Raw genomic sequence first — 13,210 nt, forward strand, 5'->3', positions numbered from 1 at the left:
GTGCAGATCTGATAAGATTGTAGTACTATTAGCAATTTACTTCGTTTATTTACTATCAAATGCTGTGTTATATTTTTGGTTAGTACGTGTCTCCTTTCTATTACATCTGGATTATGTAAGCTGTTACGATTAAACATGAGGCGTTCATCAGTATAGTTTTGCAGTGATATTAAAAGCATCTCTTTGGATGTGTTCTGAAAGCAGTAATCGTTTTGATTTGAATGAATAATACAACTATATTCATCAACACTGCCAGCTTAGTTAACATACTGTGATGCTCAAATAGTCTTCTAGCGGTTTAATGTCAAAGTTACGAACAATGTATTTAACAATTAAAACCGCACAACAAGTCTTCACATTACCATATGTTAACTATTATTATGGTAATTACACAACATAAAGTTTTCGACTAATTTCTAGCTGAGGTGGTCAAAACTAATTGAAACTTGACGATAGTTGGCTTTGAGTTGGTGTTAGTTGTTGATATGTATTTTAATGGGTATTTTGCTGAGACAAGCAATTTTACTTTGATGTAAATGTTACTCTGATGTTACAAGTTATAAAGTTCTACTGTACCGTCAATTGTCCACAGTTTGAGTCATTAAAAGTTGTAATAATTGAGATCGGTACTTAGTTATTTTGTCAGGATCAGTTGAGTTATTTTGAGTTATTAGAATTTTTGTGTTAAATGAAGTTAACTAACTTCCATTGAAATTGGTAGAAGTAGATACACTGGGTCTCTACTAGACACGAGTTTAGTGCCTACAATATTTATAAAAACGAATAGCATTTCTTGTATAGCAAACTATAATAAGACGTAAAATATAAAATTTCAGCAGCAAATATTACCTTTATACTTTCAGAATTGGTAAATTCAATAAAATAAAAGTGGTTGGGATGCCTTCTCCATAGTGTGCCAAGATTATTCTTGAATGCTCCCAAAATAAGTAAATTGAACATAAACGTGTTGACTCCCTGTTGTACCTGCCATAATAAAAATCAAAGTATTTATACACTCTATAGCAAGTTAAATAAAATTGTTTAGCAATAACTTACAGATGGAGTCACATCAAAGTGGATGAAGTGGGGAGCTCCATTGGATATATCTTCTTTTTCTGGAAGCAGACATTGCATGACATCGTTTTCGTCCAACTGCTTCTCAAGCAATCTAATTGTTCTCTTGTGAAAACTTTGCGGCAAATATGATCGACATCGACTGATGTGCAAAGATTTACCTAAATGTTATGTAATAAACAAAGCAAGCATTTAGATGCACGTGCTGCAAACATCTTTTAAAGTCATTGTTCAAGAACCACGATACCATATTTAATTGGTGGTCAGTAATTGCATGAACATCTGCAGGATCCGATCAATTGTAAAAAAAGCCTTACCCAGGCCAGCTCGTTCAGAAGAAACAACTTGCACTGATGTCTTGACTGCATTGTGAAACCGGGTACCATACTCAGCTATTTCTGTCTGATCAATGGATAAGTGATTGTTCAAGTACGTTTGTGTCATCTCTTGTGAAATATGGGCATTATATTCCACACGATTCTGTCAATACGAACAAAGATAAGTTGCATCCAAAATTAATTAATCTCTTTAATTTTGCCCAGGTAAGAGACAAACAAGTAAATACAACCTCATATAGCAATGATGCAATATATTGCTGTGGAGCAGAACATATGATGACAAGCTTGTAGTTTGGATTGAGATTGGGTTCCTTTTCCAACTGCCTCATCATGTTTTCCGTGGCATTAGCAACATCAAAAGTCAGATTATCAGCAAATGCAAGACAATAGATCTTGGTATCTTAAAAGAAACTATAATGTCAACAATAATTCTTGATGTAATTGATTAATGCTAACGTTGATTATATTAATGGCATGCATGGCAGATAAATCTATTACAAAACAGATCTGAAAATGTATACTATGCCATTAAATATATAAAGCAAGGCAAGGACATCAGTGACGTTCTACAAAGTTTTGATTTCATATCAAAAATTGAGTGGTGATTCATAACGATAGACTGGTTTGCTGTGATGTCGTATTTAAAATGAAGTCTATCTTTTAAAAAATCTGACAGTGTACTATTTCTATAAAGTGTGAACCTGTTTTTGTTCCAGTTTGCATGGCACGTCTTAATAACAGTTCTGCTTCCTCTTTAGTTGTTGTCTTTGAGCATAGTAAAACCTCAGATGTAGTGGGCAATTGTTGCTCCGGTGAATTCATGTACAGAGATAAAAGTGTTGAAAACACCTCTTGTTCTTGACATATGATGAGGTTGGGTTTGCAAGGTTCCAACGTTTCAGGAAGGTGACGAACTATTATGTATTTTTTATCCACTTGCATGCTTAAGTTTGTGACAAAGTGCCCAAAGTGTTCTATGCTGATGCAGTCACTCAATGAAGTAACCTTAAAACACAGTTACAAAGATTTTACTTTCTATTTTTGTGTATGCTCAAAATCAGTTAAATAGACAAATGATGGGTAATACTAATGAGAATGGTATGGTTACCTTGATAGTTTACATTTGTAATCACATAATTAAAAGTCTTGATATGTGAAAAGTTTGCAGTTGTAGCAACTATCAAACTTAAAAAATTAAAAAGTAAAGCCTTTATAAAAAAACGTTGGTCCAAAATTTATATAATATTGCACATATCACAAAAATAGATGGTAAGGCATTTTATGAATTTTACGCAAACAGTAACCCGATAATTAGAGAATAATTATATTTACCGAAGTAGCTTCAACATATCTTTCACAAATTGTTTTCAAAGCAACACTTAGACAATTTTTGCCCGATTCTGGGCCACTCAATATTTTTTCAATGACATTTTGTAAAGTGAGGCTTGATCGGTCATTTACCACTGACTCAATCACATTAATTTGACTGCTATTGGAATCAAAACCTACAAATGAAATAGCAATGTTAACAAAATTCGTTTTCATTTAGTTTCCAAATGCCTTAATTCAACAAAATAAATGACACACTTTGGAGCAGTCACCAAAAAATTAAAAATTCTGTTATCTTCCAACAAATTAGTTACCAATTTCTTTGTCGAATGCTTTTGCCAGTTCATTTATTTGATCATCATCAAATGTAATTTCTAATGACTTGAAGTAACAGTCATCATAATCCAGTGGAAGCCCAACAGCTTGAACCGAAGCTTTGGCCAGGCGCTCTGACATATCTTCTTCTAATTCAACTAACCTTCGTGCCATTTGCTTCTTTTGCTCAATGGGAGATAGTGGAACAGTTTCTACAGAATTGTTGCACTTTTATTTATTCTGGATTAAACTAAAGTTGGTTGACATCGATATTATTACGCAAGTATTGTTAAACTAAGCTGTTAATTGCTACACAAAGATTAACAAAAATATTTTCATGCATAAATATTAATACCATAAACGCAACTAATTTTGCAATGTTACAATTTTTGTTTGCAATAATGGTAAGATTTTCTGGCAATAAAATTGTCTTTGCAACAGCAATTTGGTTGTGCAAGCAAAAAAGTACAACAAACCATGAAGAGTTTTGACTTCATTCTCATCTGTACAATCTTCATCATTCTTTGCTTTTGTTGCTTCTTGCAGCAGTTGAATAATGTCTTTATCAGACACATCTTGCTTTATGCAAGCAAGTAGTGTGAATACCTGGTCAGGTATAACGCCAAACTCATCTACACCAGCAAGTTCTTTACAAAGGTATGTTATTTGCTGGATACTGAAGTGATTGAGGTGATAGAATTGTTGTCGTTTCTTGATTAAGTTGTTCACCCATCTGAAAGTTACATATTTTAATCTTAAAAGTGATAAGATAACAACATAATTACGCTTTTAGCCGAAATAAAAAGCATCTAAAATAATAAAAGTTAATTAATTAACCAATTTAAAAACAACAATTTTATTTTTAAATTTCGCAATAAAATTGAGTTTGAAATGAAGGTAAGAAGTCTATGAATAATATGAAGTAACATATAATACTTAGCATGTGCATCTTCAAGAACTATAGCTAGTTTCTTTAGTTCATCTAAAACATCCTCTTGACACAACATTGGCTGACTCTTCTCATCAAAAGAGATTTTAATTATACTGCTGTCATCAGATTCAATTTCTTTTGAAACAACCTGATACCTGTATCATACATAAATATGAAATAATATCTTTAATACAATGTGCAAAGGTTTGCTTCATGGGAAAACAGTAACTGAAAAAATTGAGAAGTAAACTAATAATAACACTAAGTCAAGCTGTTTTTGAATAAACAGTTGGTAAAAACGGAATACATGTTAATGATGATAATTTAAGATAATGTCAAGTTTCAATTTTCATGCTTAACCAACTTTGCATGTCACCTTTATTGTCAACATAAGTAGACTGCAAGTATTACCTTAATTTCGCAGTCCAGCTGTTGAATAACAGGCACCCAGATGTTTTTAGTTTTACATAAGCTTTTGTCAGGCTTTCGACATGAGATAGAACTTCTATGAATAGTTTGACTTCATCTAAACCTTTCTCTGCTTCACCAGCAATCAGCATCAAACGAGATTGCAGATTACGTAAGTCTTTCACTGTCATGACTTTAGTATCATCTGTAATGGTGGCATTGCCAAGTTGATACATGATAAGCACCAAGCAGTAAACACCTTGCCTGCACCGTCTAAGCAATTTTACATGCCAGGGTCATCTCACGTTCTTACCTGCTTCTTGATTTGCTGAAAGTTCTAGTTTTAGGACATTCTCAGTCGTTGGTATAAGATCAGTTTCTCCACCAATGATATAAACGCCATGAGCATTTATATCTTGAGCACGTGATAAAGATGATTTCTCCACAGATCCATGGAAATCTTTGATTCCTTTTAACCATTCCAAGTACTGGGCCGTTCCATGCTTCAAATTTTTAAAATGTTAATGGTCAGACTATAACTCAGAGGTCAAACAGAAACAACTTAAAATAATCACTAATGTATCATTAATTTACCCATTTATCCAGCAACCTGCTGTCATTCAAAGATGTCAACCATACTTTATTGAGGGCAATCACAGCATCTGATAAATCTGCCTTTTCTTCAAGATCAAATATAAAAGGAGCAAATCCCATGACAGCACTTAAAAAGCAGGAAACTCTGTCTACTTCGAGAGTTGTTTCGCCAGCTGAGATCATTGCAAGATCGCTCATAACTTTAACTTCTCCGCGATCTATAAAAAATCATTTGCCATTAGAAGCAACTGAAAAATTATAATTCTTAGTTTTAAAGTTTTAAAAAAAGCCAAGGGTGTTGCGACCTTTCATGTTTTTTCTCAACCATTCAATTAAATCTTCATTCTTCATGAATTCCATCAACAACTCTAGTTGTTTTTCACTTATGTCTTTGAGTGCTTCACCAACATCCATCATGTGACATGAAATAGATTTTAGTGGTTTGCTTTGTGGTAACTTGTTCTTTTCCTGAAGACATGCAATGTGACATTTAAACTGCATGATAAACAAAACATGAACACTTTTATAAATTCGAATATTAACCATTACATTAAAAGTATTTTAAAAATAAAATCCACCTGAGCAACATCAACATAAGAAAAATCTCCCTTTAACTTCAGACATTGTTTCAGATTACGAAATACAGAAGTAGTGTTCTGGTGTCGTTTCAACAAAAAATAATTGCAGATTTGCCTAACACGAAAGTTTATCCGTTCCAGTTCGTTTTTAAATTCCATTTCTTCCTCCAAAACATCTGTGCAAGTGGAACTAATACTGACATTGTCATCTTCTAAGTTTTCTGTGCTATCATAATGTGAAGATGTTGGTTCATCAACAAAATCGAGATCAGCAGACGCGAGTGATATACCGGTTGTGGAGGCTTCGTCATCATCACAAATTACTTCATTTTGACTGCATGGTATTTCTTGAACACAATCGACTATTACAGAAGGCTCATCAAAATTTATTTGCTGTTCTTCAGGTTCATAGACACTATTCAATGAGATTGATGCAGCTTCTTTCGTTTCACATGTTTCTGTTTCTACATACAGCAGGAATGTTTTAGCAAAAAAAAGAATAACTTTAATAGTTTGTTAAACCGCAAACATCTATATTTTTTTAACAACGTTGTTACTCACGTTTTTCTTCAAGGATTATTTCCTTTGCGTTCACATCTACATCAGGAAAAGCATAAATGGCTTGCACAAGTTTGGTTACCATTTTTATCAACGATGAAGGGTCTTCCACATTATAACTTCCAAATATGTCATTGACATTATCAAGGTTTATCGCTCCTGTCATATATAATAAGCATGCTACTATGAATTTTACACTAAAACCTCTGAAGGTGAACTTTATTTATATTTTTCTACACGAACTTTCGCAAACATAAGCTTGCTTCTTCAGGTGTACTGTGAAATCATTAAATAGTAGAAGTCTCAAATAGTAGTATTCTTGGACATTTAAATGTCATTGGTATGTACCGTGGGTTGCAAAAAACATTCTATTTGTGTTAAACGAAAGCCATTTAATAAATTCTTAGTTTAGTATGTTTTAAGCGCCTTATAATTCACAACTGTACAACGGAGTTATTACCAAGTGTTGGGAGAAAATAACTTGGAAGTGCTGTCCAAGACCACTGCTGTTACTATTTATATGGCAATTAGACCACAGACAAAAAAAAAAGAAAAAGTCACATGTTACATTAAGTATTTTGTTATGAATATAGCAGCACTTACCTGTAACCAATTCATCCTTCAACAAAGAAAGTTTCAATTTTGTTGACTGCCATATTGGAACTAGCGCTAACATCTCCATTTGTCTGTTTTCGGTATCGTTTTCACGGGCTTGGACATAAACATTCACGTGATGGAAAAAGATGTCACGCGCTAGTTTAGTCTCATTAATCTAATAATAGTGATATTTGTTTAAACTATCATGTAAAATAAAATGTACTTTCTACACAGTAGCCTATATTTTTTTGATTAAATATCCAGTTGGAAAAAAATTTACTTTATAGTTGAACATTTCTTTCAAAGCTGCTTTAACATCATTGCTCAGTTGGAAAGCAACAACTTGTATAGAACGTTGCTCTGATCCAGATTCTACATGACTTGCAAAGACTTTACACCAGTGCATATTCGAAACACTAGGGTCACATACTGCAAAGACTTCTTCCAAATTAAATGAGATAATTTCTAAAAAAACATTTCACATATAAAAACACAATGCAACATCTTAATTTACTCTATCGCAACCCAAAGGAAAAAAAATTTTCAGTATTTCTTGCAAAATAGTAAACAAGGCCTCATAAATAACTATAACTGCCACAAACTAAATACATAACAAATAAACTGCCAAAATCACCACTGTCATTGCACAAATCTATGAAGTAAGCAGCCTGATCCTTCAGTTGAGATATGGCTGCTAACTCTCTGGCTCGAGCCTCCAGTAAAATCGCAGCATCCCTCTGTGAATCAATGCAGCTTCCTGATGTCTGTAAAGACACATCTTTTTATGAATAACTACTATTTAGCTGTTTATAATCTTGAAATCTTACATCATAAAAACACCTAAATGTACTTTGATAATAATTTAATCAGTACATCACAACAGTAGGATCTTGCATAAACACTCAAAGATAAATCAAAGTCACACCTTGTCATTGTTTATAACTGACGAAGCTTCCATAAATGTGATTTTATCTTCTAAAATTTGGCACATGTGATCAAAACGTATCATGCCATTGGAGACGTCTGTCATGATTAAGCTCATTCTATGTTTTATGTGGCAGAATTCCCTTTGAGTCTCTTTGGATAACATGTGGACCTTTTCTTTTTCATCTACAACATATAATACAGTAGATGTGTATCATGTATATATTTCAATCAAGATATGATAATATGCAAGTATTTGTGTACAAGTATAAGAATCTTAGAACACTACACTAATTAGCCAACACAGATACCAAATAAATCATTACCAAACAACTTAAAGAACTGCACAGCAAAAGGCCAGTGAAGCATGAAGTTCAAAACTGCTTCAACATTATCTCCTTGTGATAAGCCAGACCACTCTTTATTAAACAACCTTTGAAAAATTGGAACAAGTTTCTTCTGAAAATCTGTTGCCAGTAACCCAAAAAAAGAGCCGCTTTTATCCTGTATAATAATAGATTGTACTTGGTTACTCCTACAATGAATTGATATCCATGTAAAAGTGAAGTTAACAGTTTCTAATAAGCAATAATTTCTTTTTGTTAATTTTAGGATATGGGGTTGACTATGAAATCAACAAAGCTATTATTGCAACAATTAATGAGTATTATCAATGACCTTTGAAACTTGAGACGCAAACTGATAAATAGCTTCAGAAAAACAAGATTCAACTTCTTTTGATGCTTTGTATTTAACCAGCTTTCCTCCAAACGACTCAATTAAAGTATTATCCTTTCTCAGTTTCTAAAAAGTACTCTTCTTTTATAATACATGTGGCCATTTTGTGATATGATACTGTAAGCACGACCTTCTCATGTATTTTAAAACATTTATGAGAAATGGAAAGAAAAATTGACATGTTACCTGTAAGATAATATCCTGTATAGCAATGCTCAAGTGTGTTTGCCACATCTCTGCATAATCCAGCACATTTGCAGTAAGGAGGTAATTCCAAAACTACAATCAATGCAAGTACAAAATATCAACAGTATAATCTGGGTAAAGTTGAAGTTAATGTAAGTATGAGCTTATCTGCATGAGTTGTTTTAAATCAATACTAAAAAAATTCAGCAATATGTTATATTAAAATAGTGCCAAGTTCCCATCGCACAAATGACAAGTATTGTTCTTTAGTTCAATGAAGTTCAGACAAGTTCTTTTGTTGAGTGTATTTTGCTATTTGTTGCACTGATATAAAGCAAAACTATACCTGCACATGGTCATAATCTATATCCGTGCTGTAGTCTGATTCAAGCCATTTCACAACTATGGTGAGAATGGAAGATATAATTTCATGACTATCCTGTTCTATTTCTGGGGTTGTCTGTAACCAGAATTAATACAGATATTTTGTAGTGTAATTTAATGGAACACACGGATATGTATAAAACAAATGTAAAATATTAAATCAAACAAGTTGTCACTGAAAAATTATGTAAACATAATTTTGGTATTTGTTGAATATGCATTTAATTGTTATTTCAAGAATTTTAGTGTTCAGTATGTCTTAAGTGTTATTTATGATTGTAATTCAAATATATTGTCTTTTGTTAGACTTAAATGATTAAGTTTTATGCATAAGTGCTTATGCTTTAAAATTCTTTCTATTTCTTGAGAAGGTATCAATGTTGATGTTTATTTTAATTTCTGTCATTTGTTTAGTTTAGTTAAGTCAAAGTTTAATAAAACAGTTTACCTTGTTTAAATTCACAGAACACAAATAAATTTTAAGTGCAACAGACAGAGAATTACGAAGATTTTTATAATTTTTTTGCGAAAAAATCGTCCATTTTTTCAAAAGATGTATTGAATGTTTTCCAAGATTATCAATCCAATTTTTAAGTTCTACTTGAGCTCTGTAAAAATACATAAAGGTGACTAAAAACAAAAACAAGAACTGCAACGTTTAAAGTGTTCTTGCAAAAAAGCAAGAACAGGAATCAATTGTAAGTAATCTGACAACTACATGAATTTAAAAAAAATTATTGGCAATGAATGCAAACTTACCCTCTTTTGTCAGTGTCTGCAAACAAATTGTCAATATAATATTCAATCCATTCCATAAACTTTTTGCTTCCAAAGACCTTCTGCAATATACAGTACAGTATACGAATGCATATATGAAACTACACTGGCTTGAATTTAACTTACAACAGTAGCAACACAGTTTATGTTCAAATAATAAATTTTTTATGATCCATAATTACACTATATTAATCATATGCTAATAAATATAAAGATCTGGTATAAATATTGTGTTATTAAAATATTAAACGCAAAATTTGCAAAAGAGTGAAAACTAAAAACGTGTAAGAAATGTTGCATGTGCCATTGTTTTGAAGCAAAATGCCACAAACTTACCGGTAAGTCATTTTCTGAAACCTCAGTAGCTATTCTTACAAACAATTGACCTAGTTGCAAAGAAGGCAGTGAATTGCTTTTGTTGATATAATGCAAAACAGATTGCCAAGGAAGAATTTCCACAATGACCTTTACCATGTTTGGAAATGTTTCGGAAAGAAATTCTGGTATGATGCAACTTAATCTGAATACATGTACAAAAATAGTGAGTGTTTTTTTAATTGTCCTAGTTTAAGCAAAACATAACTTTGCAAAGTGAACTTGGTTAAAATTCAACATATAAATATTGAAACTAATATAACTACAAAAGATAATTACTTATCAAAATAATTTAACTGTTTTAATTTGAAATTTGTTTAGAGAAAGTATAAAATAACTCACCCTTCGTGGTACTTGAGGTTATCATGAAGGTGATGTGTACCAAACTTTGTAAGTGTTTCATTCCACAAACCCAAATGCGTTTTGCAGTCACCATTATTGCACAAAATATAATAAAATGGCACTAACCACAGAATGCGTATATGCCATTTATTGCATTCCAATATGTAGTCCAGCGCAGAAAGCACATCTTTTAATATTTCCCTGGTTTAAAAGTAATGTGCATACAATATAGATAAGGCCAAATGTGTTTCTTACCAGAAAACATTTGAAATAGGATGTTGCTACTGCAATAATTTCTAGGAGTAACAAAACTATCTTGTAATAAATTATCAATATCTGGTATATTAATAAAAAAATGTACCATGACTGGCAAATTACCACTGCTTTGGACTAATAAAAACTTTCACGAGGTAGTGCAGAATTAAAGTAACACGCAACCTTAAGGAATACATTCTAATTAATATACAGTCAAAACAGACTTTCAATTCAACACAGTTCAATAAAGTACTATATATACTCACTTATTTGATGATAGTTGTTCAAACAACATTTTTACATGGATTTTATCAAATCGCAGTAAGCTCAAGCCTTGGCACAAAGCATTCCATACTTTTCTGTCATAACTCAATTGGTACTTTTGAATTATCATTGCAACTGCCACAAAGGCCATCACCTTTTGGCCTAAGGCAGGGCCTTGGGCATTGGAAAGCTTTTCATTGGTTGAAACGATGTACCTCTCTAGTTCAGTTTTCTGAAGTTAAACAATATAAAAAATGCTTAAGGAAATGATTTTGCAATATTAATCAAAGCGAAGCAATAAACACTTAACAATAACATGAATAACAGGTTGTAAAATCAACACTCAATCCTCACGAAGGTGGGTAAAAGACGAGCTGTCTTCCAGCTGGCAGTTTCATAGAGACCGACTGGTCTAATTGCTGGTTTAAATCGAACTCCAGACAATGCACTTAACCACCAGGCATTCAATAGACGTACAAAATCACTGAAATGCATGTGGCCTGTTTGATACATGCCAAATTTTAAAGATGATGGTGATGGTAGATGCTCTTTAACATTTCTTGCATACATGCTATGGAAATCACTCAAGCAGTCCTTTAAGTCATAACTGGCCACATCAAGCAAAGTCATACAGTTGGCCATAACGCGTTCTGCCACAAGAAATAGTAACAATAATAACAGCAACAAAAAATTCACATAAATTGGAATTTATTCTTTAAAAATATTGTAAAGAAACAAATCAAAAACATCAGACTTTGATAATATACAATAAGTTTATCAGAAATAAGTTATTTGCTGATTGTTGATAACCATAAAACTTAAACATAACGAAACTTCACTGACCTGCTGAAACTGCAGTTACTCTGTTGACGGGGTCTGTCTTATCTCCTGGAAGTACTTCAAATCTCGATTCTTTTTCATACTCATGAGCAAAATAATACTTGTATACAATCACATCAACTTTAGGCAAAGTAGTCCAAACATGCCATATCCTATATATTAAAATATCTCATAAACAAATGTGGTTATGCATTGAGCTCAAATTAAAATTTGTGAGTCTAAATACAATGGACAAATACTAACGTTAATGTAAAACTCAAACTTGTGATGCTTTAAGATAAAATTAGTTGTGTAACACTTTCGGAAGGCAATCATAATTATTTCAATTAAATAACAAAATTAATTTCCCAAAGCAGTGTGAAAACAACAATACTATCAATTGAAATATGCAATACTTGTCATGTCATATATTAACATTATCAATCACTGAAACTAGAAGCATAACGTGAGTATCCAATACTGAAAATTAATTAGAGAAAATATTTAGGGAAGTAGATTCATGTTACTAAACTGTTTGGTCTAGAAATATTAGTGAAATTAGATTAGATTAAACAATAGTTTATGGCAAGGATACTTGAAGATTTCTTCAAGTAGGTAATTGCGTATAAATTCTGTTTAAGCTTACCTTTCGTGATAATGGCTGCATTTCATCAATAAATATTCGTTAGTATTGTCAACATAAACGCAACACATACCATTTTCTGGCAAGGTGCAATTTTTGTCAATCAGTAATGAAAATTCCACTGTTATACCTAAAACATGTGTTTATTTCATGTTCATGATAGTTTTAAAAGCTATTGCTACCTTACTTTATTAAACAATCTAAGAAAAACACGTCTGACAACCACAGCTACACCTAATTTCTTATTAAAATTTTGAACATTACTTGGCATCTTTTTACAAGTGGTATCATCTTTGCTTTGTAAATCGGGTTGTTGCTGGCTTGGGCGTGATGTGTTTTGTGACCTGAGTTCATAGGTGTGTTGATTCAAGCCTGAGTGAAAACACGATTTGTCAAGTTTCATGGAAACTTGAATACAAAAAATGTCTTCATCATGTAATTGATTATAATAAACAGTTGGAAACAAACTGCAAAGTATTTAAGATTGCATCTAAGGATAAATGCAATTTAAAGATAACGTCTTAACTGAAAGTTACATCAACATACTTGTTTGAGAGGTAGCTACAGCATCTCTGTATGACATCTAGAAATAAAAATGGTAATGCAGCCATTAGCTATCAGTTACTACACATACTCTGATTCATAATGTGTTAAAAAAATAAAATACCTCAGACATGATAGAAGAATTGGCAGTTCCTTTGGACAAGTTCTGCGTCTTGCCATTTTCATAAGGCACTGATTCTAAAAATGGTACAAATACCTTTTTGTAAATGATATGTAA

The 13,210-nt window shown here is 32.2% G+C and overlaps 1 protein-coding gene across 4 annotated transcripts in view; it reads right to left on the reverse strand.

Annotated features, from left to right (window-relative positions):
- Positions 1–13,210, reverse strand: part of LOC143452797 (E3 ubiquitin-protein ligase rnf213-alpha-like) — a 42,208-nt gene that overhangs the window by 13,667 nt on the left and 15,331 nt on the right. For all 4 annotated transcript variants that reach the window (XM_076953904.1, XM_076953903.1, XM_076953902.1 and 1 more), the window contains 34 exons: positions 13,097–13,170; positions 12,976–13,012; positions 12,694–12,801; positions 12,433–12,559; positions 11,811–11,959; positions 11,322–11,617; positions 10,970–11,199; positions 10,449–10,649; positions 10,068–10,251; positions 9,714–9,793; positions 9,403–9,562; positions 8,917–9,030; positions 8,571–8,663; positions 8,325–8,450; positions 7,973–8,150; positions 7,648–7,832; positions 7,357–7,486; positions 7,003–7,187; positions 6,729–6,897; positions 6,129–6,284; positions 5,568–6,031; positions 5,295–5,457; positions 4,990–5,207; positions 4,709–4,898; positions 4,399–4,600; positions 3,993–4,142; positions 3,533–3,789; positions 3,056–3,268; positions 2,745–2,917; positions 2,114–2,417; positions 1,643–1,812; positions 1,392–1,554; positions 1,057–1,235; positions 850–984 (listed from right to left, as the gene is read on the reverse strand). In XM_076953904.1, the coding sequence (XP_076810019.1) occupies positions 850–984; positions 1,057–1,235; positions 1,392–1,554; positions 1,643–1,812; positions 2,114–2,417; positions 2,745–2,917; positions 3,056–3,268; positions 3,533–3,789; positions 3,993–4,142; positions 4,399–4,600; positions 4,709–4,898; positions 4,990–5,207; positions 5,295–5,457; positions 5,568–6,031; positions 6,129–6,284; positions 6,729–6,897; positions 7,003–7,187; positions 7,357–7,486; positions 7,648–7,832; positions 7,973–8,150; positions 8,325–8,450; positions 8,571–8,663; positions 8,917–9,030; positions 9,403–9,562; positions 9,714–9,793; positions 10,068–10,251; positions 10,449–10,649; positions 10,970–11,199; positions 11,322–11,617; positions 11,811–11,959; positions 12,433–12,559; positions 12,694–12,801; positions 12,976–13,012; positions 13,097–13,170 (5,963 nt within the window). The remainder of the gene's footprint in view (positions 1–849; positions 985–1,056; positions 1,236–1,391; positions 1,555–1,642; positions 1,813–2,113; positions 2,418–2,744; positions 2,918–3,055; positions 3,269–3,532; positions 3,790–3,992; positions 4,143–4,398; positions 4,601–4,708; positions 4,899–4,989; positions 5,208–5,294; positions 5,458–5,567; positions 6,032–6,128; positions 6,285–6,728; positions 6,898–7,002; positions 7,188–7,356; positions 7,487–7,647; positions 7,833–7,972; positions 8,151–8,324; positions 8,451–8,570; positions 8,664–8,916; positions 9,031–9,402; positions 9,563–9,713; positions 9,794–10,067; positions 10,252–10,448; positions 10,650–10,969; positions 11,200–11,321; positions 11,618–11,810; positions 11,960–12,432; positions 12,560–12,693; positions 12,802–12,975; positions 13,013–13,096; positions 13,171–13,210) is intronic.

This window comes from Clavelina lepadiformis, chromosome 4 (assembly GCF_947623445.1).
Source record: "Clavelina lepadiformis chromosome 4, kaClaLepa1.1, whole genome shotgun sequence".
Classification (NCBI taxonomy): Eukaryota; Metazoa; Chordata; class Ascidiacea; order Aplousobranchia; family Clavelinidae; genus Clavelina; species Clavelina lepadiformis.